This window comes from Aspergillus sydowii, assembly GCF_001890705.1.
Source record: "Aspergillus sydowii CBS 593.65 unplaced genomic scaffold ASPSYscaffold_1, whole genome shotgun sequence".
Lineage (NCBI taxonomy): Eukaryota > Fungi > Ascomycota > Eurotiomycetes > Eurotiales > Aspergillaceae > Aspergillus > Aspergillus sydowii.
The window spans coordinates 2,859,698-2,884,864 of record NW_024467859.1 but is presented as its reverse complement, the minus strand read 5'-3'; the positions used below and the strand labels follow the sequence as shown (position 1 = coordinate 2,884,864).

Genomic DNA, 25,167 nt, shown 5'->3' with positions numbered 1-25,167 from the left:
CGGGACGTGTCTAATAATAGCCGCCAAAAAGGGATCTGAGGCGAGATAGGTAGAGGTTGTCACTGTGGCCACTGGCCAGAAGCTCTCTGGTGTTCTAGACCCCCAATCCCACCAGATCAGTGGTTCTCGCGATACACATGCAGAAATATCTGTTTCGAATTGATCTCTGCAGCCCAAGGCCCACATGAAGCTTTATCAACCAACCCATCGCAAGGTGCGCGTCTGTCTCTGCGATCGTTGATCATCTTGATTGCTCGATATCATCTGAATTATTAGTATCTACATCTAGGTTCAAAATACGGAATAGGACATTGTCAACATTGATACAAATGAGCAGCTCGTTATCGGAATTATTTACGTTTCTGACTTTGGCGAGGGATGCTCTTGTATCGCCGGCTGTCAACCTTGTTAGCCAACCACGGAGTATTTAGTGTTAATCTATCCAACCCTTTATGGTGGAAGCATACTTGCACCGGGGTAACAATCTTATAATAATTCCATATACTAGATCCCTCTGCGTCGCCACCTCGTTGACAATCGATGAGTAGTCATCGCGATGACGTAAAAACAGGAAGACGCCAGAAAACAACACTTCTCGCTCTCTACACTACTTTACTCTGCAAGTCTCTAGTCCCCCTGCGTGCGATATCATTGAACTTGCAGAAAGACGAATCTCCAATACCCACGAGCGAAAAAGAACCCAAGGGAATTACCGATAGAAGCCTCCATGCGCCTTCTCCGGACCTCCGTCCGCATCTTCGCATCGCCCCTCATCCGATTCCCCGCCGTCCGTCCCCAACTCCTCCCTCACCCGACTCCTGCTACCAAAGTCGTTCTCAAATCCGCTCCCGCTATTCCATTCCTAAGCTCGTTCTTCAGCTCTCGCTCCCAGTCCGAATCCCAAACTAGCAAAATGGCTCCGCCGCCGGACAGCCGTAGTGAGGATGAGTGGCGCGCTGTGCTGAGTCCAGGTGAGAGATCCGTGAAGCACCTTTTACGGCTTAGTTTAATCTATTCCACATCCAGATCGAAATACAACGAGGGCTAACAACAAGAACAGAGCAATTCCGCATCCTCCGCCAGAAAGGCACGGAACGGCCTGGCACAGGTGAATACGACTCTCACTACCCTTCTCAAGGTGTCTATACCTGCGCGGGTTGTAACGCCCCTCTATACAAGGCAACCCACAAATTCAAGTCTGGCTGTGGGTGGCCTGCGTACTTTGATTCCATCCCGGAGGCTGTAGCCCGACACACAGATAGCTCGTTCGGGATGGAGAGGACGGAGATCACTTGTACGAACTGCGGGGGCCATTTGGGCCACGTCTTCAAGGGCGAGGGGTATCCGACTCCGACTGATGAGAGACATTGTGTGAACAGTATTAGTTTGAAATTTACTGAAGGGGAGGGGGACGGTGCGAAGGCCAAGGCGTGATGGTATGAGAGTACTGCTATTTGAGCGATTTGGGGTGGAGTTTGACTTGTAGAGCGTTGTGTGTCATATTGATTCGGTGGTATAGTATGAAGTACATGTATTAACTACAAAGGCTGGAGTTGGCTTCCATACGAGATAATACGGACCATATGGCGGCGCTCTCCGTCTTTGAAGTCTGGAACTGCGGAATGAGCGACTGTCCTCTGGTCCCAAACAACAACGGTTCCTTTCTCCCAAGTTATTCGGCATGAAAAGTCCAATGATCGAATATGATCGTGAAGGAAGCCCAGCAGCAAATCCGACTCGCTCGGCTTGTATCCAACAACCTGGCGGGCGATCGTCGGGTTGACAAACAACACGGGCTCTTTTGTCACTGGATGTGATATAACTAGCGGGTGCTCTGTCTTGACGGCCTCCTTGAGAGCCTGCTCTTGACCTACTCGCGCGATTTCGCCAACGCTGGCACTGGTGTGCAGGAGCTTCAGATGGTGGAGGCCTTCGCGAAATGTTGGTGAGAGCGCGTTATAAGCCGCAGTCAGCGAGGTGAACGCTGTATCCCCTCCACCCGATACGGGCATCTCGAGAACCCAGAAGAAGGTAATACCAGGTGTGTTGGGGGTGAAGGTCTGGTCAACGTGCCACAGATCGTAGTTTGTCCGTGAGCCCAAAAGACCTCTAAGATTTCCTCTATGGCCTCGTCATCAGCCCCCAGTGTCAAGAACAATCTCGGGTATACATACACGTTCTCGTCAGCATACACCACCTGGAATTCTGGCCCAGTGCCCTTGGGATACCCCATTGTCGGATGCTTTGTTTCCTGTTAACCTCGTAACTGTTTTGAAGTATTTATCTGGCGCCGCCGTACCTTATGTAGAGGGCCGAAGTGTTCCGCAATCGCCAGCTGCCTTTCTGGACCTATGTCCGCAAAGTCCTGGTCTCGCTGCGCATCGCCGACTCGGGTGATAAGTAGCAATTATCATGTTATGAAGTAATGGCAGGCTCACCAAGACAAGAACGCCTCTTTGAGCAGCCAGAAGGGCCACCTGATCCAATCCTGCTGGCGTCAGCTGGCTGAGCTGAAGGCCGTGAATTTCACTCCCGACACGCGGCGTGATGTTTTTCAGGGTCGTCTTTGACGACAATATGTCGGGGAGTTCAGGGTCTGCGCGTAATCCTGGCTCCTCTGCATCGAAGACTGGCACATCAAGTGTTGCTGTGAACCCTTCCGGCCTGACGGGGAGGTAGGCGGGATACAGAGGTTCCGCGGCCATGTCGACGTCCAGCGTAGTTACTGATTGTGCAAAAAAGATGTAAATGCTCAGCTATTTTCCGATCCAACACAAGCAGGCCTCTTATGGGTATATGACTATCTCAGTATCCACCAAGAGTTGGAGTAGGTACTTTGCAGTACGTATCATGAGGTTTTCCGTATTGCCTCATCCCGGCCAAGCAAGGCGCAACACCGCCCACTATCCCAAATACGACGATTTATCTCGGACGCATGCCGCCCAGATCCCTGTCGCTACAAAACCTGGCTTGAGCGATAATCCGTCGTGTTCCTCTCATGGCAATTCTACTCCGCATCAATCAGTGTGTTTGGACAGCAGTATGTACCGTCACAGTGTCTCGGGAGCACGTCATTGTACGGGCAGCAGAAAGTCGACAAATCTGAATCTCCTTTATGACAGTCCTTGAAGAAACAAAATCATCGTAGCTGCCAGGTCGCAGACCCGTTGTTGACCTGAATCTAACAGACTGCGAACAAGGCATCATGGGTTTCGCAGCTCAGGCAAGATCCTCGAGGATTTCAAAATGGATTACCCATGTCCTACATCTTGACGACCCGGAAAGAGTGCTTGTTTTGAAGCTTGATATTCTGCTGCTCGTCTGGGCTTTTGTGGCAGGACTTACAAAGGTTTGAACTCACCGGGCTCTAACTCTGTTGCACCAAGCCCTAACAACATCCGACTTCCTCCTAGGACATGGATCAATCAGCGACTACGCAGGCATATGTGTCGGGAATGAAAGAAGCCTTGTCGTTATACGGCAATGAGCTCGTCGAATTCACCACGTACTTTTCTATCGGATACGCTCTGGCCATCGTTCCTTCACAGATGATTCAGACTCTCATACGGCCTTCCATTTTCCTCCCTGCCTGCGAGGTCGTATGGGGAGTTCTGATTCTCGTGTATGTGCTTTTTCCCAGATTGCGTGACTACTTTCTTTAACTCTTCAACAGGACATATGCTACAAAGAATGCGAAATCTGTTTATGCACTCCGATTTTTCCTTGGGATATTTGAATCGGTAGGATAACAAACCGACTGGGTAGGTGTTGGTTGTTCCACGCTGACCGTTCTAGACATCGTGGCCTGGCTTGGTCAGCCTGATCTTCAACTGGTGTATGTATTCCCATGCCCCTGTCTCTGATCCGGGGGGAGTTATTAATTACCTTTGAAGATACCCCGGCTGAACTCGGAAAGAGGTTGGCTATATTCGGTGTTAGCGGTGTTGCAGGGAGCATGTTTCTCGGCATTTTGCAGGCAGCACTATATAAGAACCTCAACGGTGCAGGAGGTCTTGATGTAAGCATTTCGTGTTATTGCCGCACTATATTAGACGATACTAAGAACCTAGGGTTGGCAATGGCTTTTCATTGTCAGGTACAGTCCCCAGTTCCTCAGCTCCGGCATCGGCTAACCCTAGGCTTGCACCAGTGGCTGTATCACGATATTCTGGGGCCTCGTCGGCTTTTTGATCATTCCAGACTCTCCCAATATTACGCGGGCCCTGTGGTTGACACACGCCGAGCGTCGCTTGGCTGTTACGCGCATGGAGAAAAATAAGACAGAGACCTCAAAGCTCATTGACTATAAGAGACTTTTCAGAAAGGCCAAGCTTATTACGCTTAGTCCCCTGGCGTGGCTTTACATGGCCGCCTATCTCCAGTATGCCTGGAGCCAAAGAGCTAACAGTTATTTTCTGTTATATCTCAAGGTACGGGGTGAGAGCTTCCTAATATACAGCTATGTCTAACTGCCGCAAAAGGGCCTTGAAAAGCCAAATGGCGAACCGCTTTACAGGTTGGGTACCAAAGCCACGCTCTCCTCAGCCGACGAAGACTAAAGTGAAATTCTACAGCACATATACCGTTAACCTGATCCCACTCGGCGGATACGCCATATCGATTGTAAGCAACGTTCTGCTGAATGCTGCTAGTGATTGGAAGAAATGGCGCATCCAAGTTGCAATTGGCCCTGCAGTAAGTGTATACACTAGCTCGAGGACCATAATACTGACAGAGGGAACCTTAGATCCTTCAAATACTTTGCTGCGCTGTGCTTTCGGCATGGCCCAGCTCGACACCAACGATAATGGCTTTCTATTTCTTGACTTTTGCCACAGCAGCATGGGGGTATGTTGTCCCGAACACTCGTATAGGGAACCGAGTACTTGGACTAACAGTCCTCTCCTATAGCTACTCACTTCTCGCCTGGTTGGCAGAAATTCTCAGAAAAGAGCCGGAAGCCCGTTCGCTTCTCGTTGGTGCTTCCGTCACCCTCGTTTGTAAGCTATCCTCAAATACGCTGCAGATGGTGCACACACATCTAATACTCACCAGATGTCGGGCATGCGACTATACCTCTCCGCGCATGGCGGACCGCCGATAGCCCAACGTACCCAATCGGGTTCCCACTGGCTACAGCATTTGCAGGAGGCAGTATTTTGGTGATATTAGGGATGTATCTCTATGTGAAACGGTAATTTTACGGAATTTGTGTTGCTTTCTGGCGCGCTAATGCTGACATTTTGAAGCCATTCACACATCTTGGAATGGGGGTTAGAGGCTGCGTTGGGTTCTTCTGCGGGGTCTAATGGGGATAGTAAGGATATAAATAGCACTGTCGGAAAGAAAGACCTCGATAGAGTGTCTGAGGTACGGCCATAGGGTGGTCAATGGGCTGGAATATCCTCTACTAGCCATCACATACGGGTCTTTTTCTATCCAACGATGGTGGACGGTCAGCAAAATTATTCTTGCTGTAACAGTGGAATGAATTTATTTTATTTTTTATATTTATCTTTATTTTTCTTATATCGTGTGTGTACAAACATATAAATATAGCTTCACCAAAAGGATTGAGTTGGAAGTAGGAACAAGGAAACAACAAAGGGTCCACATCACGTGTTGGCCTGTGGCCGCCCTATCGATGCCACTTGGTGCCTGAGGCATAAACATCCGACACCGCATCCGAACCGCCACTTGTGAATAATCTCCAGGTTGCTCCATTATTATCAAACACTTCCTCTCCCCTTCCTTTTCCTCCTCCCCCGGATCTCCTAATCTCCCTCCAGTCATTACAGCAAGTCGTGCCATTTGACCGGCTATGTCTCGCCGTCCCAACCCCGCCCAGGCGGCTCAGAACCAGCAAACTATCAAAACTCTCTTGAAACTCGAATCCAACAAGACATGCGCCGATTGCAAACGCAATAAACGTGAGTGCGCCCTGCGCTTTGGGTGGTCGAGCTCAGCGCCGATTTTGGCTTCGGTAAATTATTGACGGGCTTTGGCTTTAGATCCGCGATGGGCGTCCTGGAACCTCGGAATATTCATTTGCATCCGTTGCTCGGGCATACACAGGGGCATGGGCACCCATATCAGTCGAGTGAAATCGGTAGATCTTGATGCGTGGACCGATGAGCAACTCCAAAGCGTAGTGAGTTGGGGCAATGCCAGAGCCAACAAGTTAGAATCCCCGCGGAATTGGTATTTTGGATCCATGGCGAACTAATAACATACCTGGGTAGATATTGGGAAGCGAAACTGGCGCCTGGCCATGTTCCGTCTGAAGCGTGAGTGACATTGATACACCTGGTTATTCTTGAATTTTAATTGACGAAGGAATCTCTCTACAGGAAAATAGAGAATTTCATTAGAACTAAATATGACTCCAAGCGTTGGGTTATGGATGGCCCGATGCCCAATCCCGCAACGTTGGATGTCGGCGACGATGATGTTGTCAGTTTCCACACTCCCACGCCTTCGATGCATAGTGTATTAGACTAACTTGTGCATTCAGCCGCTGGCTGTCGTTCAGGAGAAAGCAAAGATTGAGCGCTCCGCTTCGCAAAGAGTGGCAGCCACCAGCCAACCGCCAGTGCAACATCGCCCACAGCCTTCGATTGATCTCTTTGCCGATGATGATGTTGCTCCTCCGATTCGTCCTAGCACTACAGAACCCTCGATTCGAGCTCCCCCCAAGCAGCCGCAGGCTGCTCCAACACAGGCTGCCCCGAAACCGACACGGCCCGGAGACTCCTTACTCGGCCTCGATTTCTTCGGCAGTACGGAGCCAGCAGCGAATAATCGCCCCGCTAGCGTCGCGTCCACGCCAGGAGCTAGGATGTCTAGGCCAGACCTTAAACAGTCTATCCTCTCTCTTTATTCCAAACCCCCGCCTGCCCCAGTCCAGCATGAACGTACGCCTTCATTTGGAGAGCTGGCTTCCCCGCCCCCACCATCCACGTCGTCGTCCAACATGGGCGGGTTGACCGATGCGTTCAGCGGGTTGAGCTTCCCGAACACCTCCTCTTCTACAGGCCAAAAGCCTGCGGAGAAGCCGTCACCTTTCGCGGGTCTGACGAACTTTGCTAACACCAAGTCATCTCCTGCGGCGCCCAAGGTGACGTCGCCCACCCCTTCAACTGGAAGCACTGGCGGTGGCTTGTTTGACAGTCTTACGTCTCCTACTATTGCCCCTGCTAAACCGCAATCCCGTACCACCTCGATTTCGTCCAACAGCCACGACTTCGGCGGATTTTCTAGCTTCCAATCCCCGCCGCCGGCGCCCAAGCCAAACCCACCCTCGGCTTCACTGTCCAACGACCTATTTGGACTATCCTCTCCCCCCATCTCTACAACCACCACGTCCCCACCCCCAGTGCAATCCCCCCCACCAGTGACAGCCCCTCAGCCAGATCTAAGCTCTGCATTTAACCTCAGCAACCCGGCACCCAAGCCAGCAGACCCGCCCAAGCCAGTAAGCACGACAACTTCCATTCCCAGTCTCAACCCGGCCGCTATCGACCCATGGGGCTCGAACGCATGGAGTACCCCAGAACCAGAACCCGCCGCCCCGGCTCCCTCTAAGCCGTCCTCTATGATGAAACTCCCCGACACGCTGACAGCCAACGACGTCGGTGCTGGCTGGGGCGCCTCCCCAACTGCATCCAAACCACCCGCGCCCTCTGTCACGGAGGATGAAGACTTTGGTGGCTGGGCCAGCGCGGCCCCCGTATCTTCTACCACAAGTACAGCTCCACCTAAACCGGCAGGCGGGTTTGGAGGATCTGATGACCTGTTTTCTAATGTCTGGGAGTAAGATAGATCTATAGTTATTTACCCCTTGTCCTTTTTGTTCAAATCGGCCATGATTACATATCGATTCTCTCCTTGTTTTTCTTCTTGATTTCTCCTACGCTGTGTTTTCTTTTTTTTTTGAAAAAGCTAGTTGATATTCATCCACGAAATTTGTACATAATGTGGCCCTATATGTCTTCTAGAATCTAGCGCTAGCTCGCAATGTGAACGCATATCTTTAATAATGCTAACCTTGTGGGAGGCTATTCATGTTGTATTAAAATCGATTTTAACTCCGTATATCAGGAGTTGAGCTCAATACATTATTGACAGGCCGCCACCAAATCCCTCCTCTGCCGATGTTATCATCACAAGAAACTGTATTCAAAATTGCCACCCAGTTTCCTCCATTCATGCCGTCGTAGACAATATATATATATAAAACAGGAAAAGAAACCCGAAAGTAGGGTGGTGATTGTAGAGGGGTATAATGAAAAGGGTTAACCAAGTTAAACAGTAGTATAAAAGACCAGAAGAGGCCAAAGCACAGGATAAACGGAACCCGAAACAAAGTAAAAAAGGGAGCCGCTTTCCTATCGCTTACAAAGAAAAGAGATAGGAAAAAGAAAGAGAGAAAGAATGTATCGTTTAGTCCTTAATCAAGCCCCTCAGGCTTGAACAATCATCTGGTTGGTGTAATACTGATTCTTGCGATATCTTTGTCGTGACTTTGATTTCAGTCGGCGGGGAGGAGGATAAAGCTTCGTCGGACTCAGTACGTTTACCGAACGTACTCATATGATAGTCTGTCGGGTCATTCCTGCTTCCTGCTGCAACGGACGCCTGGAAGCCGGGGACATTTGTGTTTCGGCTGCGGGTGCCTTGGTTGAGATAAGGGTTCGTGGTGTTCTTGCTTTTACCGGTGGAGAATATTCGGGGTATAAGTTTGGAAATGAGCGCGCGGGTTGCAGGGAGACAGGCGCAAATTATGGCGACATTGCATTCAATTGCAGACCAGGTGGCTGCGCCTGGGTTGTCGTCTACGAGCTGTTAGTCTCTTCGTTTCGGATTGTTCACAGGGTAGCAAGATTGGACTCACAAGTTGGATCTTTTGAGTCTGAGATGACCAGAAGACTCTGTAGGCGAAGAATACTGGTGACAAGCACACTGCAGAACACGTTAGTGTCTATAGATCTCACAGTGAGGATGGTACATACAAAGCACCAAGGGCGAAAACTCCCATGAGAGCAAGCTTCTGTCGCCGGGGTAATTGGAGGCTCTTGAGCACCGGCATGGGAAAGACTAGAAGGACGATGTCGGTGAAGATATGAATTCCAGAATTAGAGAACCATAAAGCCTTTTTGTCCAAACAGTGGCCGTCAATGCTGTCGTCCCAGAATTTCGCGACTGGGACACAGTTGAGCCATGCGCTGACGAATGTCCATGTTCCCCATATGCCAAGAAATCCGATTAAGCAGTAACACGTCAAGCGCATGCGAGGAGTAGAGAAAACACGTTTGTACTGTAAAAGAATTGAACCTTTCGTGGTGATGAGGCTGGCTTGGTAAATGGGGACTGAGGCCCAAAAACACTGGATAGGAGAACAAGATTAGCATGGAATAACAATAAGACAGACCACCAAAACGTTTTCCACGTGAGCACGTACGATCATTTGCTTTGTTAATATTTCCGGCGGAATTCGCTCATAATGTTCACCCATAAGATAGGCAGTTTCTGCATCGAGGAGCCGACAGTTAGCTACCAGATAGAATAGGTTTACTTAAGTTTTAGGGTTAGGAACAAACCTCCAACGAAAAGACCAAAAAAAGCCCAACTGAAAGCCTGTGTATAAGGTTAGCTCCACTAACTCCGGCGCATTTGCATGGGTAGGTCTAGTAACGCACGAGAGATATGATAATTGTCCAGTCATCTGCTCCCATCTGTTTCACCATAAATGCTCGAGTATAGATGCGTACTATTGTGAGCACGGTGGCCAGAGAGGTGAATGTGGCACTGACTGCCAATGCATGTTGACCGCGAGGTACTCCGATGGCCATCGTACTGCCTAATTTTCCGGCAAGTTTGGGCAGGCCAATGCAGGAGACAACGGCGATTAAAGTTGAAGCCAAAGTTCAGGCAGGCGTGTGGAATATTTGGTACAGCCTGTTGGGTCAGGAAAGCTAGGTCAAGTAGGTTTCATTGCTGTCAATAATATCTGTTGGTTAAAACGAGTGTGAGGATCATAAATAATGATTATTCAATGACAGAGAGGGGGAATGGGGGGAGACACTAAATTAATACAAATAAGAGGCTAGATACGGACGGACCGGCGGACCAGAAAGAATAGGCTAGTGACAGCCACATGGTCTGTGTACTGGAGATCGCTCAGGTCAAGAATCAGTTCGCCCACGAGTCTGGAACTGACTACGAAGGCTAGCGGAATCCTTCTTCATGGCACCGCCAGTTTAAGATCCAATTGATATCGTCAGGCACTTATTCTATCATGGATGGTTCCCCATTTCAGCCCAAATCGCCCACGTGAATCCGGAATTTGGACATATCGTATGCGGGCTTTGCTCGTGGGGAAGCCGTGGCTATGGTGCTGTGATCTCACGTCAAGAGCTCCATTCGCAGAGTCGGGTAGATAACAGTTTCGACCATTGCCATGTCTTTTCGGATTATGGATACGTACTCCCCATGTTTGCCGCCACTGGGACTCAAGTTCTCAACAGGGTCTGACTTTTGGTCTCATCAATCATCATCCCATAGTGGCGAGCCCAACTTGGGCTATTCTGTGCTGGAGTGGAGCTGCACGCCTAGGGGCGAGTTCAGTCCTCACTCCGGACTCCAGGCCTCCCTACTGCAAATGGAAGAAGCGGGGCAGCCGACTAAACTAAGAAGTTAGGAACGATGAACGAATAATAAATGGTAAGGCTAACGGCCTCATCTCTGAATATTAACAATAATTCACTCAGAGTAGTAATGTTTCCCCTTATCAGAACCTCCTGTCTGACAGGTGCCGGCATGCTCAGATTGACTTTTTGAAGTTGCATACTAGGAACGGCGTGCAACCTACGGTGTAGTTTACCGAAGCAAATGTTTGGCGTGTTTTGTTCACCCTGGGGCTTTTTTTTTTTTTTTTGGAAACCTAAACGCATCATGGATGGATTAAGGGCATGCATAATACTCCACTAAATCCCCGTTAGGATCCGGAATCAGGATATGAGGATCGCTGACAGCTTGAGACTTGAGACAAGGTCACAAGGGGCAGGGAGGCACGGACGACAGTGTCTTTTCCACAGTATCCGAGAGACCGAGACACATCTGCGAAAATTTCGGTTGGAAAATTTTGATTGACAGGCTTCAAGTGTCAAATTAGCTTTCAGGAACAGACTTGGGCCAGTCATGACTTGAAGAGAAGCTGCCGCATTCATATCCACATGCGTTCATATTAGTGGAACCTTGAGCGCCACACGAGGTTCTTCACCCAATAAGTGTCACACTAATGTATTCTCAACCATGGTCCTGCAGATATGACAGTTGAATGAAGCGGTCTGAAATGGTCTGCAAGCTGATTTCCCAGCCTGGAAGATTTGTAGAGGGCACATTAAGACCGCACTCAAAACGCTGGCGGTCTCTGAAGAAATCACGGCGAATCTTCCGCAGCACAACAGGATGAATAAGATTTTGATGAACAATTAACTAGCGCGCTTCAGCCCCTTGGCGGGCGCGGCTCGGGATGTTTCCTGATTCAGTTGATCGCGTCACCGTTAGCCTCGTTGTGGGATAAGGATATGGCACTAAGAAAAAGGCACCCACCTGAAACCCAGCAATTGGGAGACGCTCAGACGAAGATCAAATTGACATCCATGGGCGACTGGGGCCTTGGATGGAAAAGAATTCTAATGTTCCGTATGGCTTAGTGGCGTCGATCTCTCTGAGGGCACGAATACAATTCCGCACTCCGCCAACCCACAGTCTCCATTATGCAGGCAGGTGCTCTCCGACTCCGCGGCCGCGAGGCGAACGGCGGGCGCTGCCTCGTGTTGGAGGCTTGGAAGTTGGAACCCCTGAACTTGGCCTGGGCTGTGGTTGTCGTTATTCACCGACTGTTCGATTATTTGCTGTGTCAGATGGGACGATCCGATTGCGGTAGCACTAATGCAGAGAGCTGCAGATGTGCTGGCAAGTCTTCGAACTCTTTGATGTAGTTTTGAATGTGGAATGCTGGAAGACAGGAACTGGAGGGACGGAAAGTGGAGAGGAACTGAGAGTGACGCGCAGAGAACAGAATTGAAGCGAGCCCAAATCGCGTCCCTGGTTCCTGAGGCATCCTAGTTTCACCATCACCCGAGTCTCAAACTCCTACGCTTCTCCGTGTTTTCTACTCCTGCTCCCATCCTTGCTACGTCCTCCGGATAACAATTTCAAGTCCTTCAAAAGGCTGCTATCAATGAGTTATCTAGGTTTCTCATCGGTCAAAACTCGGTCTCCACGAGTCAAAGAAGATCGCTCAATCGCCATTTGCATCGACCTAGCGTGATCGAGCGATCATCCATGCAGGACCACGATGGCTAATTCTGCCCTGTGAGTGTACACCTACAGTATAGGGCCTGCACTTCAACCCATCACGGATGGATGGGCACCCGAATCTCACAGGCCCAGTGAGCCAATACTCACAAACTCAACTTACAAGACATAAGCTGCCACAGCCGATTCCTCTCAAGTCTCAGCCTGAGTCGCGCCGTGGGAACTTTCTGCGTCCGACACGTGCAACACAGACGAAGGAGATCATTGCCAAATGCCAATATGCCCTAACCAACGAAGATCAGTAATTATTAATTAATCTTCACGGAGCTATGATCCTCGAGTCCTCAACTCTCCAGTGACCAGTCAGAGCGGCCCGGGGTCGGGGCTTAATACGCCTCGTGTTCAACGTTCCAAGGATTCGGAATCTACGACGATCAAATCATCGGGCGAGGCCCCTAAAGAGGCAAATGTGACGAACTGTCAAAGTCGAACTTAAATATACCAACTAGCGTTGCACTAAATTTTGACGGTCGATACACCAAACTGGCGAACCGCCGCGCTGTTAGTCCTCAAGTTGAAAGTGTGGACTGTGGATGAACACCAGTGTATTATTTTATTATTCTTATTATTATTCATAATTCTTCCAAGGAGCATGCAGCATAAACTCATCTTCCTGACCCCTCCCTTTCTGCTGAACTCCATATCATGACCCTTCGCTATCCACATTTCAGTGGCAAAATTCAACTGCTCCAGCCAAACACTAAAAGTCACTAAATCACTGAGATCCCGTTTTATTATTGACTCAATCAGTCATTGTAACTACTAGTTAGTACGGAGTAGTTACCAACTATTAGGGGTTAGTATCTGGGGGTTTAACTAACGTATAAATCAACTAGTTAATCAATCAGCTACGGTGGATACAGTCTAGAGGTTGTCAATTGAATTGATATGTCCCCTATGATTCTCCGTACATCTGTCCATAACGCAAACAGGAAGACTGCGACGCGAGTTACAAAGGGTTAAAAAAAGTCGCAATTAACCAATAAGCCGAGCCCCATTCTACCCCCTTTGCCCAGACGCCACATAGCTATTGCAATAATCAAGAGGTTAAAACAACATCAAGAAAAACTCACTAAGATCTTTTTGAAGTGCGAAAAAAAACCGTGTAAGGAATTATGGAGATAATGGTAATAATCCAGGGTATTTGTACAGAATATAGCAAAGGTGAGGAAAAGGGAGCTCTGATGTTAGCTTTCTGTAGCGGGTGGTTCCCTTCAATAATATTCCTCCTTCTCTAAGATCATGATTAATTCAGTAAGTTCCTTGCGCAGCGACCTGTTGCGGTCCCATACTTCAATAACCTTGGGACGGTGGCTGAGGAAAGAAGCCTTCTTCCAAGAAAGCCCGTTGAAACCCGGGGCAATACCGTTGGGTAGATTACGAGCCAGGTTGCGCAGTACAAGGGCAGCCTTGTATGCGACACCAACAGGCTCTCCACGCTCACTGACAGGTGTATCCATGTAGAACCACTTCCGCACAATGCGTTCCTGGAGCACGGCGCGCTTAGAGCTGGGAGCTTCGGCGTCTGCAGGCCGGTCTTCGGGAAGATGAGAAGAGACATGGCCTGCGACCATAGCAGTGTTTGCGCTAGGACCAGATGAGCGGAATTTGGCGCAGTTGTCCCACAAACAAGTGTGAACCGACGTTTCAGCATTGTCCAGATTATACTGTCCAGGTGTTTCGGTCGGTTTAAGGTCCATGTGGTCCGAGAAGACATGGTTGCGAAGGTCGGTCGGCGAGGTGAAGGCGCGTTGGCAGGTCTTCGCGGGTTTTGTATTATCCTGCCATTTGCAATAGGTGTAAGGGAATCCTTGGAATGTATATGCGGTTTCCAAAGGTCTGATCCCTTTAATTATAAACCTCGTTGATGAACCAGGCCCATTGATTACCTGTGCTTGAGCATTTGTAAATGTAGTGCTGACATTTTTGATGAACTCTGCGGCAGGGAGAACACCACCGCCAGGAACGCGAGGGTCAGCAAAGCGGCTTTGGTACGCCTGCCAGAGCGCTATCTGTGTAATCTCGCACTCCGCATCCTCAACGAAACAGCAGCGCAGCCAGCGTGAGCTACGTTCTGGTTCAGACAGGTCCATCAGATCCTTCAGTAGTTCTGGAGGAATGCGTGGGATTTCGGCTGGGGGTGGTGCGACCTTCTCCTCCTGCAACACAGTTTCTCTCTTGCTCGGCCGTCCCTCGTGTGTCAATAGTGCAATCATTCGGGGGATGAAAATAGTCCGGAAGTTGAAGACGTCCATCATAGTCTCGATGTTCTCACGAGAAAGGGTGTACTGATACCAGAAGTCAAGTGCACCACTCAAAACGTCCTTATCCATGTCCATCAATGTGAGTAAATACAGCTGCTGTAAGGATTCTCTCGGTATACTTTCCATTGCGCGATTTGCTTCTGAGTCATCTAACTCGGTAGAGAAATGTGTCAGAGCCCAAAGCGCACGAACAACATGGGCTCGGTCGGGGGAATCGAGGCAGTTGAGCAATGATATCCACAGGGGATCCTCGGGGTCAGTTCTCATGAGCTTGGTCACCTCCTCCGCAATATCAAGAGCGTCGTTTTTGAGTTCATTCAGCCGTGGCTGATCCGGAATGTTAATCATGACCACTAGAAAGTCTCTTAACAGCCCGAGGGCAGAGCCCGTGATGTATAGTGCATTGTCTTTTAGAAGGACCATGTTTCTAAGGATGAGGGTCGCTTCTTTGACATTCCGGAGGCGATGATTGAATTCATACGTCTCCAAGGAGTCATCAGGTAATGTCACTGGAATCTTTTTGATCCTGTCTAGAACGTCGCGAGTGCCGTGTAATGCATTGAGGACGTTAATGCGATCTGTGCCTTGCCGAAAATCGTACTGAAGTTCCCATTTGACTCCAGTGCAGAGGACTGAGATCTCGATGGCCTTTTCCATCAAATTCTCCGCGAGCAAAGGAAAGCCCTCAAATTTGAATTTATCCCCTCGCTGATTCGATATTTGAACAAGATGATACAGGGCAAAATCAACTTCGTCCGGAATCCCTGATTGTAAGCCATAGTGAGCACGTTTGTAGATATGGTCCGCTATTTAGTGTCAGCCATCTGTCGAGAGAACCCGGAAGTATAAAAGAACAAGCCCATCAATCCACTTACACTTTGGGACTTCAATAAATCTGAGAGGGAAGTAAGGATCATAGAAGTCCGCATGTCGCACTGCCTTGGCTCTTTCCAGAGACCCGCTGAATAAACTTGGTCGGTTTCCAGGAGTCCACACATCACGCGTGGACATGGGGACTTTATACTCTTTTCCCTCCCAATTTTCGCTCGAAATATGAGGGCTGTCTGGATTTGCAGGAGACATCGAATGCGTATGGGACATGGTTGTTGGCTGTGGAGATTGGTTTCCATGCATTTGTGAGCGGCGTACCGGCGCGGTGTCAGGGATAAAGGGTTGGTTAACTTTGGGGGCTTGTCGCAGACCCTCTACAAAGAGCAACATGACGTTAGCAAACAAATCATATACAGGAAGAATTCCGAATATATTTCTTACGTCTTAGGGAGGTACGGGGAGTTTGAGCACTCATTTTGAGCTCAACGTAGCACCTTCACGATTCCACGATTGTGAGCTGCGTAAATTCAATTCTGCAGTAATCACCTCCTCCTTTTCGCGTCGATTCGTGACACCGAATACGATCAAAAGAGGCGTGGCCGTTCGTTTCACTGGGAAATCTTCCTCGACAGCCAAACTGTAGGTAGTTCTCGGCTTTAGGGCTGGGTAGTTGCTGATCGCCCTTCAATTGCACGCGTACGAGCAGCCAGGTAATTCCGTGGTCCCGCCTATTTCGTTGTACTTCGAGATCCCGGTCGGGGGACTATCTCGTGCGTCGTCTCGGTAGTGATGATGTTTAATGCTAGAGGCGATGAAGTCGGCCGCAAGTAATCAATGAGCTCGGCGCGGTTCTAAGCTATCGCGAGACAAGGACGAGGTTGCGATTCCGGTCACAGTAGCCGGAGAGGACAAATCACGCGGAAATTCAAGGAGGGTGACAGGCGCAAAATAACAAGGCTCGTTAGCGACAAGAAAAGCTCGGACGGAGGTCAATACTTTTGGTTGCGGACAACCAGCTTGATCCTGCGATCGATCGGTCCTGGCGTCTTCCAGGCAAAAAGTCCGCGCTGCTGCTTCCAGCCCTGGCCTCAGGCGCGAGCTCGGATTATCTACACTTCCGGGTTTGCTCCGTTTGCTTATATTATGCCTGAGGCAGTAAGGAAAACACTTACTACAACAGGTAACAGATACGAAGTATGGAATCGGAAATTGGGCAATTGTTAAGCTCTGGTTCCTATAATCAATTGACGGGTTTTTAAGATAATGCCAAAGTTAGAATACACTAGGAAATCTGTATACCTGCAATAATGGCGGGAGCGTGCACCCAATGCGCTGAGGTCACCTGCCGACTTGGACGGATTCGATTAGAGCAAACACCATCCAACCCACGATGGAACCTGCCGTCTTTAAGCATCATTCAATGAGTTGGGTAGCATTGTCCCATGCAACTCTTTGTGTAGTATGGTTACTTTTTATCATGCATCGCCTTTCCCAGTCTCAGCAAGCTCCAGGGCCTGCGACATTGGCTCGTTTCCAGCTCGCCAAGTTCTCTTATGCTACCACTTCTATCAATCATAGAGGGCCAATTACTTGGAGCCATGTCTTCGGAAACGGCGATATTATCGGGATTTTTGAAAAATATGTGATTTTCTCGTCCAAAAAAGTTCTGTTCAGTGTCTGCAAAAACCAGGAGACATTGGTAAGGAAATTGGCCACCCAATCTTTCTGCAATATATATATGAATGCTTAAACATTGTCAATAGGAACAAGTAGCTATGACAGATCTCATGAAGGATTTTGAAGACCAGACTCGCCCGGCGAAAGATAATCCAAAACCAGGTTTTGCGGTTGTCGTGAAACTTCCTTGTCTCGCTGTCAAATATCCCCAAAGTCCCGGATTCGTGAGTCAAGCTAAGTGAGCAACGATATTTCACTAACAGTTTGCAGGTGCGGCGCTTTCAAATCAAGTTTTCATCTGACCGAGACTTCTACTCAGCGCTAGCTATCCTAAGCGAAATCAACTGCCCTTTCTCGGAATCAAACGTCAGTTCTGTTCGGCCGATGAGCAGGCCTGTTTCATCACTTTCGACCCTGGGGCACATCAGCACTGGCTTAGGTCTACAAAGTAACCATCCGGCTATAAATAGAGTACCTACGTCAAATACAAGTATCTTCCCGTCCTACAGGCCAACCTCTTCCTCTAGTGTTTTCACCGACGCTCCACAAGGTATCCATCCAAAGACTCATGTCGACGAAGGTATATTAACACTATAGACGCAGCCGTATCATCCTCTTCTTCAGTCTCTACAGCTCTAGGCGGCACTAGTCGTGCATTCAGCACCCTGAGTAGCAGCCATGGGTCATCGATTGATGCCACGTTCTCGGCAGGAGGCGTACCTCTAGCCAGCCTTCATCCAGGGCCAGGCGAGTTCAAACCACCGAGCACTTCCACGGGCCACCATTTACTAGAACTACCCCCTAAGAGAGTGCTGCCATTTTCTACTTCATCCGCAAAAAGAAGTCGGCTAGCTTCAAACTCACCAGATAATGCCTCTCCCAAAATATCTAAAGCCGGTAATTGCCCTCCGAGCAGTTAAAATATATCATTTTGAATATATCTTATATACTAACTAAAATATCGTCTTTCGCAAAAGCCACAGAGATCCCATCCAAAACCCCAAGCTCCAGAAAAGGAGGAGGATCGCGAGCCACAAAGGGCAAACAGGCGAAACCCCAAAACAGAAAAAGCAAGGCATCTTGTGCTGGCACAACATCACCGCCGCCATCACCATCTTCAACAGCTATCACAAACCTCCGAAACCAAGAATCCACTTCAGCATCAACAACAGCAACAATCCCCACGCACGAGACCCCAGTCGCAAATAAAGCACCGCCGCTCCTTCCCACACAAGCAGACTTAGCCAACTACATTTCCAACCCTACCAAGGAACGAACCGCGGCACTTGAGAACTGGATCTGTGAGCATCTTGAAGACGACAACTTTCTACGACTTTGTGTAGATGTGGAAGGGATTTGGACGCGGTTTGCGGTGGGAAAGTAAATAGGAATGATCCAGAACATCACGCGTCAATGAGCGCGCCAGCTAGAGAAGGACCCTGTGGAAGGATATTATAGACGATATGAGCAGTTTCATCGTCACATTATTTGTTGTTTTATTATTTGATGCTTGCTTCATGTGGAGGAAAACATTTGAAAAAGATACCAAACATTATTCGTTGCGTTTGTGATTTCTACAGCGCCCCAACATGTTTTCTTCAATGCCGTTATAGGGGGGTTTCGATTCTGTCAAGGCGTTATATGGAGACAAAAGTTCACTGAATGAAGATGCATTGTAATTTAACACCAATTTAAACAGTACCCTGTGCTTCGCCGTAGTGGCCAAATCTCATGCTGCAGTCAAGTACAGGTCGCGAAACCCCGAATTATTCAACAACTAGAATACATAACAAGAAGCTGACCCTGCCGTAGCAAGGGAAGAAAGAGGAGATTCCCCTGTGTTTGCTAGGACTCCTGAGAGGAGACACCTAGAGAACTTGATAAAAAGCACAATTATTTCTGATGCCTGGAAGTGGAAACAGAAGACGAGTGTCAATTTTGTCCAGACGGTGAAGAAAATAAACAAGGAACCTAACGAGATCGACGATAAATCAAACCAGAGAAAACATTAAGGTAACCCTCCTTTGTCAATAAGGTGAAATCGACCACTATTCGGCCCTGTGGCGGCAAAGATGAAGCGAGGTTTGGCGATGTAGCAGTTATGTTATGGTTCTCGCCCGATGGAATGGCAGAGGGAGGTGGGGGCGATGCATTCACTGCCACTGTGCCCTCAGCGCCAACAGCAAGATCCGCAAGGTGCTGTAAAGAGCGCTGCTCATTCGGGCCGACAACGGGGGGCGCTGTAGAGCCAATCTTGCCCAGGTTCGGGTCATGGAGCTGAGTCTCTTGGGATTTTGTGCGCCTCCATTCCAGGAAGAGGCGGATCTTAGCATCCCAACTTTCGGTATGGAAGATGTCGCCGAATTCTGAAGCCTCCAGCGAGCGCTTTTCGCGGTGGTCGAGGATATCTTCGACCCTCCCTAAAGCTTCCCAGCATTCATTCGAGTACTCTGGAAGGACAGATGCTTCCAAGAGAGTCATTGTCGCCAATGCTAAACTGTGGAGATCGAAGGGGGTTGTTTGACGAGATTGCAGGCTTGCCTTGTGAAGTTCATTAATAACCTCTCCGGCGCTGAATATGATTTCGTACGGGCTGTAGACAAAGATGTGTCGCTTGATTAGCAGTCGCGTGGTCCAGTAAAGTTGATTCTGTAAGCTCTCAATGAAGCTATGAGACGAGCCATTCACTTGACCCTCTGAAGTTCCCTGGAAATCATCAAGCCCGGAGAGACGTTCAAGAGAGCCTGCTAGATTGGCGGAAATCACCCGTCCAATGCCAGTGTTAGACTGGCAGACGTTAGGTTCAGCTATAGCCAGCGTAACAATTTCGCTCAGGAAGGTGGAGTATGCTATAGGTAATTTGTTAGCATTTTATTGCGCAAAGAACCGATGTGGATAAACATACAAGCAACTCCTGCTGCCACGGAACCAAGCACTCTTTCATCCTCGCGCCCGCCTATTTCATGTGTCCCGAGGGCGCTAGGGTCAGCGACACTGACTGCGTACCAGCGCGTTAGAATTGCCAGTGACACCCAGCTTCTCCTAACGAGGTTCGCTTCTGAGTCAACGTCAGGATCTGAGGCTCGTTTGGCCTTCAACTGGCCCACAGCCTTCGCCAAATCCGAACCGAGTTTGGCCGCAGACTGGATCAGCGTCTGCTTCGGGATGCCATCCTTCAGCACGAAGTTGTCAGGCCCTCGCGAATCACAGTCGAGGATCATGAGGAGTGTGCTCTGGAGCCATATCAAGTTGACACCTGTTGAGCGGACCAGCGCTGGTTGTCGAGTATAGTATAAGAGAAGGTCTTGGGCATTGTCATAGGACGTAACCCTCTCAAATGTGCTCGCCACGCGATCAATGTTGACCCGCGTCAAAGTATACAAGCTGTAGAGAAATATTTCCTGGACCTCGCGGCTGCATTGATGAAGAAGCCCCAGCAGCCGATCCTTTGTATTTGGCAGTATGGGAAGAATCGGGTGAACCTTCTCATAGTAACTATGTGCGGTCAGCGACTCTGAATACTGTATTTCAGGGGAAATGTCAGACTTACGCATCAAGAGCTCCCTCATCCACACTTAATTGTGTCATGTCTTCTTCATGCTTTGGAATGTCGGGAATCTCCAGCCCTGCAGGAAGGTCGCCATCGTTACCTGTCGCCCAAAAGAGGTTTCCAGGTTTTGGCGCCGAGCCGGTGACGACTGCAGAGTTGAATGGATCTGTCGAATTTTCGCCAGCATCTAGTGAAATTAGCGGTGGGAACTCGTGGTGGCATGGGATGAAGGCTCGCTCAGACTAACCGAATGCATTCTGAGAGCGCGAATTGAATTGGGGCTGAGCGATTGAGGAACTGGGCAGGCCATCAAATACAGAGTATGTTCTCTTGCGACCGATGCCGCCAGTGTCCATTGGCGATGAAAAGTCCTGGTACGCTCGTGGAGACGGGGCGTCGTTCATAGGCTGGTACGGCATGTCCGGATGAACCATTGCAGGCTGCATCTGGCTCTCGAGGGTATGCAAACGCTCCGCAAGTTCCTTGATGTATCTGATTCAGATGTAAGCCCGGTGATCACCTTGGGGGTTAACCCACGCCTTACCCTTTACTCGGTCCACGCTTCATCGGAACGCGACTAAACTGGCAAACGACACCCAGGCGGCGACAATTCGAACAGGTTTCGACTCCGGATTCTGAGCTCGCATCGCAACGGACCTGGATGAAGAGTTGTGTTAGATCATAGGTACACGGTCTGTCGCGTCGAGGGACTTCCAAAAAAATAATAAAAACAACAAACCCGACAAGAATACCTTTTTGCGCCTGCACTCATCGCAAGCCCTGGATATCTTTGTTCTCTTCCTCCTAGCGCTCTGATCCCCGTAGCTTAAATCATGGTTTGGGTCGACACCAACTTGCTGGCTCGGCGGGAATGGGAGCATGTGCTGCTGCTGATGTTGATCTGGAGAGGAAGGACGACCAATGTCAGCGCCACCAGCATTCGACGAGCCCAACACCATGGACTGGCCGTGGTGGACGCCGTTACTCGAGCCGTCATTGATGCCAGGGGCGGAGGTTTCGCGCGAAAGCTCAGCGGATAAGAGCTCGTCGGTCGTCAACTGGCGGTTTGTGTAGTATTGCATAGTACCCTGACCCATCTGCGCGGCATTGGGCGACGGGTAGGATGGGGCCGGAGGCATATCAGAGTGCTCGCGAGAATTCATTGTAGCTAGACGCGATAAAAACGCGCGTACGAGATGGTGGTTGATGGGGGAGCGAGGCTCCGGATGATGGAAGGAAAGCAGAGGGAGTTGGAGGACGGAGAAAACGCGAGGCCAGCAGGCAAGGTTTTACAGGCTAAGAATTACTTGGGCGGGGGACATTTGAAGGGGCTAGCGCCGAGTGTCCTCGGCGTGGTGAGGAGGACACAGCAAACATTGTCGCGCGACTCGATACTGGAAAGCAGAGCGCATCAATCCTGGAGACGACTTGGATGCTGATATAGATTCACGATGATCGCGCCGACGCGGAGGCCCGGCTTTTTGTTTCTGCGTCCAGCGACGGATTAATACTATTTCCCTACTGACGGGCCAGCGCCCAGAACTTCAGCCTGTCTCGGGTGCCAGAAGAGCTGGATGCGTGCTCTTGGAGAATTCGGTCTGCGTCGTCTGCCTCAATTTGTGATGATTCGAGGCTGCGGTCGCTCGCCGTTGCTTGGCATGACCTCCCTGCGTCTGTATGTGAAGCAATTGACGGAAATCACATTCCTCAGCATCACACCTGCATCGCGCGTAACAATGACTCCTTCACCAGCAACCCATTCGAAGTAATAAAAAGATAGTTCCTGACTGAGTTCTCCCGTCGTTTACTTGGCTGAATTTAGACATGTCGCTATCGCTGGTGTTATTTTGGTATCATTTGTGAATGCCCGATATACATTTACGTATTGCGTAGCACAGGCCACCCAGAAATTTTCAATACATATTTAAACAACCATTTTGGGGAAATTTCTACATTCAATACTCGTGTTAATAAATAATATTAATCCCGATCGAACACGGCAACTAATAGCTAAGAGGGCAATTGAACTAGATTTTGGAGGGCCGATGCAGGGCTACATCTAGGATAGGAGAGTTTACACCGATAGCCAACAATACATTTCACAGAACATGGATGATGTCCTTTCGGTAGAAAAAAAGGTCAAGACCATTTACCCAGTTCAGTTACCGGTTGCTAGCAGCAATAGCCATTTCTTTTCTTCAAATACCACGGCACTGCCTTACATCCAAGGATGGCGATCTACTCCATCCAGAGAAGTTGTCGGAAATGAGACACCAAAAATTGTCGCTGCAATCGGCGCCCACAGGGCCGGCATATTCCGTTCGTTGGATAGATTGTTGCCCGTCATCGACTGAAACACTGGTGACTATCGCTGGAGCCACGCTGGCTTCATTCACCAGTCAGTGGACCTTCCATGACTGGCACTTGGATTGTATTCTGTATACTGGAAGATTACAGTGATGCCGGAAGATGATTATCATTTAGTAATGCTGCAAAAATCAGGTTTCACCTGCAGGCCCCTAGTTCTAGTCAGCTCAAAGTTGTTAAGAATGAACTCATGCCCCGGGAGCAGGAATCGAGATTATTCTGTAGAACATAGCGCCTCTTGGTGTGGGACTGTCCGAAGACTCTGGGGAAACCACCCGGCTACGAGGCGGCTGGTCTAGCTTGCGACGAAGATCCCCCGGAAGAGGTGTTGGGGCAGGGGTGTATTATTGTCACCGAAAGCCATAGCCAGAGGCCGTAAAATGCAGTTAGTTGAGCGCCAGGCGAAGCACGCGGAAGAATTGGCGATTCGCTGAACACCTGGTCCGCGTGGGTTGGATGTCACCCCACCAGGACTATACCCTTGTCGGGAAATGGTAGAGGCTGAAATATTGTGTCGCACCATAAGTAACAGCGAGTCTGTTCGCGGGCTGAACGACAGACCAAGAACCTGAATGCAGTTGGCATGATTGAGGCCCCCGAGCAGACCCGACTTGTTGCCTTGGGACGACTCGGATTGGTGGAGGACCGGTCTGCCCCATGACCGACCGGCCAGAGTCGAAGCGCTGCAGACGCCCCAAAACAGCAGCCGTGACGCCATCCTGCAGGCGCAGCACTCCGTTTTTCTTCGCAGCGAGAACTTGGGCCCAGTGGAAGCCGAAATTCAGGCCCAGCGAGTGACCGATGATGTAAAAAATTTCCATTTTGCCAGGCGGGTAGGGTCGCTGGGTTGTTTTTGGTGATCAGTAGGGCAAGAATATGATTTTCTCTATGGCAGGAAAAACAAATCCAAGGACTCGACAGGACCGTTCGCGCGATCTGCGCGGGATGGTATCATGGAGTTGAATCCCCAATTATTCACTAGTAACTTCAGTTAGTACGCCTTGTTACTTTGGTATTACTCATAGAACACGGCACTAGTCAGATACGAGTACTACTTTGAGGCACGTTGTATTCGTGGGACACCCGGAGAAGAGGCGAGCTGAAGAGGGTTTGCACGATCAAGTCTCTGCGCTGTGTCACCCACAGTCCGGTGGCATCAGCAGCTGAATGACTGGCCGACATTGCACGATCGGACTGCATAGAAGATCGAAAGCGCATTCTAGAAGGATTTCCGGTAGGGATGTGGCGAGTTGGTGAATATGGAGGTGTGGTCGAGCACTATGCGGAGCAATGGACGGCCTGCATGGTACTGGCTGCTGTCACCGAATCCGCGAAGCCTTTAAGCCTGGACACGACCTGTCGCCAACTCGCCAAGATGTGAGGCTTCCCATACCATATCATCGTCGTTCGTTGAGCGGTACCCGGCCCGGTCTGCCCCAGAATAACTAAGACCCATCAACCGGGCAGACCCCAACCACCCAACGGTCCGACCCAGCTTTCGACGAAGTCAGAGAGGAAGCCGTCGCCACCTGTGAGCCCTTATCATTTATCTGGTTCGTAAGCCCTGAAGCTAAGGCACAAGGGACCGCTAGATGGTCGAACCTGAACCACGAACAGTGAACGTAGGACCCCGTTGCAGGTTAGAAACTCGGAATTTCCCTCCACGTAGGTGCCCGGGGGAGCCCATGCGTCGGCAGATTTGCCCAAGGAATCACGATTCGAGTCTTACAAGCGTTGCCCTGCGTTCCCACGTAATGGTATGGTAACGTGGCTATATTAAGACTTTCGAAATAGCGCCGATCCAGGGGCTCACAAGGCAACGGATTGGTGATTTACAGCGAGGGTGGGAGCTTCGAGGCAAAGGCTGCAACTGAGCAGGGAGAGGACCGCACAGCACCTGCCAGCGTGGTACGGTTGTACCTGGTCGACATGATCCGTGGGCTTTTGGAGAGAGCAGCACGAGGTCCCATAATTTCGATGAACAGTTCTGGATGTGGAGCAGGCGATGAAATATGGATCAGCGACGTAGGCATGTTCTTACATGTTCTGACAGCTATGACACCAGCAACACACGGCGTTGAGGCTGTCAAGTAC

The 25,167-nt window shown here is 49.7% G+C and overlaps 10 protein-coding genes across 10 annotated transcripts; 5 read left to right on the top strand and 5 right to left on the bottom strand.

The window, feature by feature from the left end:
- The first annotated feature begins 218 nt into the window (after window positions 1-218).
- On the top strand, window positions 219-923 carry ASPSYDRAFT_39083 (uncharacterized protein). Its single transcript, XM_040845826.1, has one exon. It carries the CDS (start codon window positions 541-543, stop codon window positions 907-909), a length of 369 nt encoding a protein of 122 aa, XP_040708168.1. The 5' UTR covers window positions 219-540; the 3' UTR covers window positions 910-923.
- On the top strand, window positions 914-1,434 carry ASPSYDRAFT_53875 (peptide-methionine (R)-S-oxide reductase; the record flags this gene model as incomplete). Its single annotated transcript, XM_040848753.1, has 2 exons — window positions 914-971; window positions 1,061-1,434. The coding sequence occupies 2 exons, from the start codon at window positions 914-916 to the stop codon at window positions 1,432-1,434; spliced, it is 432 nt and encodes a 143-aa protein (XP_040708167.1).
- On the bottom strand, window positions 1,109-2,882 carry ASPSYDRAFT_39078 (TauD/TfdA dioxygenase family protein). Its single transcript, XM_040845825.1, has 4 exons — window positions 2,439-2,882; window positions 2,300-2,374; window positions 2,175-2,242; window positions 1,109-2,121 (listed from the first exon to the last, which is right to left on the bottom strand). The coding sequence occupies exons 1-4, from the start codon at window positions 2,703-2,705 to the stop codon at window positions 1,539-1,541; spliced, it is 993 nt and encodes a 330-aa protein (XP_040708166.1). The 5' UTR covers window positions 2,706-2,882; the 3' UTR covers window positions 1,109-1,538.
- Window positions 2,883-2,984: 102 nt separating this feature from the next.
- Window positions 2,985-5,482, top strand: ASPSYDRAFT_39077 (uncharacterized protein). Its single transcript, XM_040845824.1, has 13 exons — window positions 2,985-3,349; window positions 3,414-3,622; window positions 3,674-3,740; window positions 3,796-3,835; window positions 3,894-4,018; window positions 4,071-4,096; window positions 4,151-4,430; window positions 4,482-4,516; window positions 4,575-4,695; window positions 4,748-4,848; window positions 4,912-5,000; window positions 5,056-5,194; window positions 5,250-5,482. The coding sequence occupies exons 1-13, from the start codon at window positions 3,206-3,208 to the stop codon at window positions 5,380-5,382; spliced, it is 1,509 nt and encodes a 502-aa protein (XP_040708165.1). The 5' UTR covers window positions 2,985-3,205; the 3' UTR covers window positions 5,383-5,482.
- An 80-nt stretch (window positions 5,483-5,562) lies between these two features.
- Window positions 5,563-7,961, top strand: ASPSYDRAFT_39076 (stromal membrane-associated protein). Its single transcript, XM_040845823.1, has 5 exons — window positions 5,563-5,930; window positions 6,012-6,180; window positions 6,243-6,287; window positions 6,351-6,453; window positions 6,515-7,961. Exons 1-5 carry the CDS (start codon window positions 5,822-5,824, stop codon window positions 7,814-7,816), a joined length of 1,728 nt encoding a protein of 575 aa, XP_040708164.1. The 5' UTR covers window positions 5,563-5,821; the 3' UTR covers window positions 7,817-7,961.
- A 481-nt stretch (window positions 7,962-8,442) lies between these two features.
- On the bottom strand, window positions 8,443-9,851 carry ASPSYDRAFT_84371 (putative integral membrane protein; the record flags this gene model as incomplete). Its single annotated transcript, XM_040851338.1, has 6 exons — window positions 8,443-8,834; window positions 8,894-8,961; window positions 9,012-9,385; window positions 9,461-9,528; window positions 9,600-9,636; window positions 9,699-9,851. 6 exons carry the CDS (start codon window positions 9,849-9,851, stop codon window positions 8,443-8,445), a joined length of 1,092 nt encoding a protein of 363 aa, XP_040708163.1.
- A 3,747-nt stretch (window positions 9,852-13,598) lies between these two features.
- On the bottom strand, window positions 13,599-15,954 carry ASPSYDRAFT_84370 (putative chromatin remodeling complex subunit (Rsc9); the record flags this gene model as incomplete). Its single annotated transcript, XM_040851337.1, has 3 exons — window positions 13,599-15,454; window positions 15,524-15,853; window positions 15,921-15,954. 3 exons carry the CDS (start codon window positions 15,952-15,954, stop codon window positions 13,599-13,601), a joined length of 2,220 nt encoding a protein of 739 aa, XP_040708162.1.
- Window positions 15,955-16,913: 959 nt separating this feature from the next.
- Window positions 16,914-18,540, top strand: ASPSYDRAFT_192657 (uncharacterized protein; the record flags this gene model as incomplete). The annotated part of the gene is made up of 5 exons (XM_040843664.1): window positions 16,914-17,178; window positions 17,243-17,380; window positions 17,427-17,706; window positions 17,754-18,053; window positions 18,173-18,540. The coding sequence occupies exons 1-5, from the start codon at window positions 16,957-16,959 to the stop codon at window positions 18,538-18,540; spliced, it is 1,308 nt and encodes a 435-aa protein (XP_040708161.1). The 5' UTR covers window positions 16,914-16,956.
- A 159-nt stretch (window positions 18,541-18,699) lies between these two features.
- Window positions 18,700-22,341, bottom strand: ASPSYDRAFT_304004 (putative C6 finger domain protein). Its single transcript, XM_040844777.1, has 6 exons — window positions 21,459-22,341; window positions 21,251-21,363; window positions 20,954-21,198; window positions 20,707-20,893; window positions 20,062-20,651; window positions 18,700-20,005 (listed from the first exon to the last, which is right to left on the bottom strand). Exons 1-6 carry the CDS (start codon window positions 21,867-21,869, stop codon window positions 19,128-19,130), a joined length of 2,424 nt encoding a protein of 807 aa, XP_040708160.1. The 5' UTR covers window positions 21,870-22,341; the 3' UTR covers window positions 18,700-19,127.
- Window positions 22,342-23,368: 1,027 nt separating this feature from the next.
- Window positions 23,369-23,791, bottom strand: ASPSYDRAFT_26360 (uncharacterized protein; the record flags this gene model as incomplete). The annotated part of the gene is made up of 1 exon (XM_040844271.1): window positions 23,369-23,791. The coding sequence occupies one exon, from the start codon at window positions 23,789-23,791 to the stop codon at window positions 23,369-23,371; it is 423 nt and encodes a 140-aa protein (XP_040708159.1).
- Between the last annotated feature and the right edge of the window lie 1,376 nt (window positions 23,792-25,167).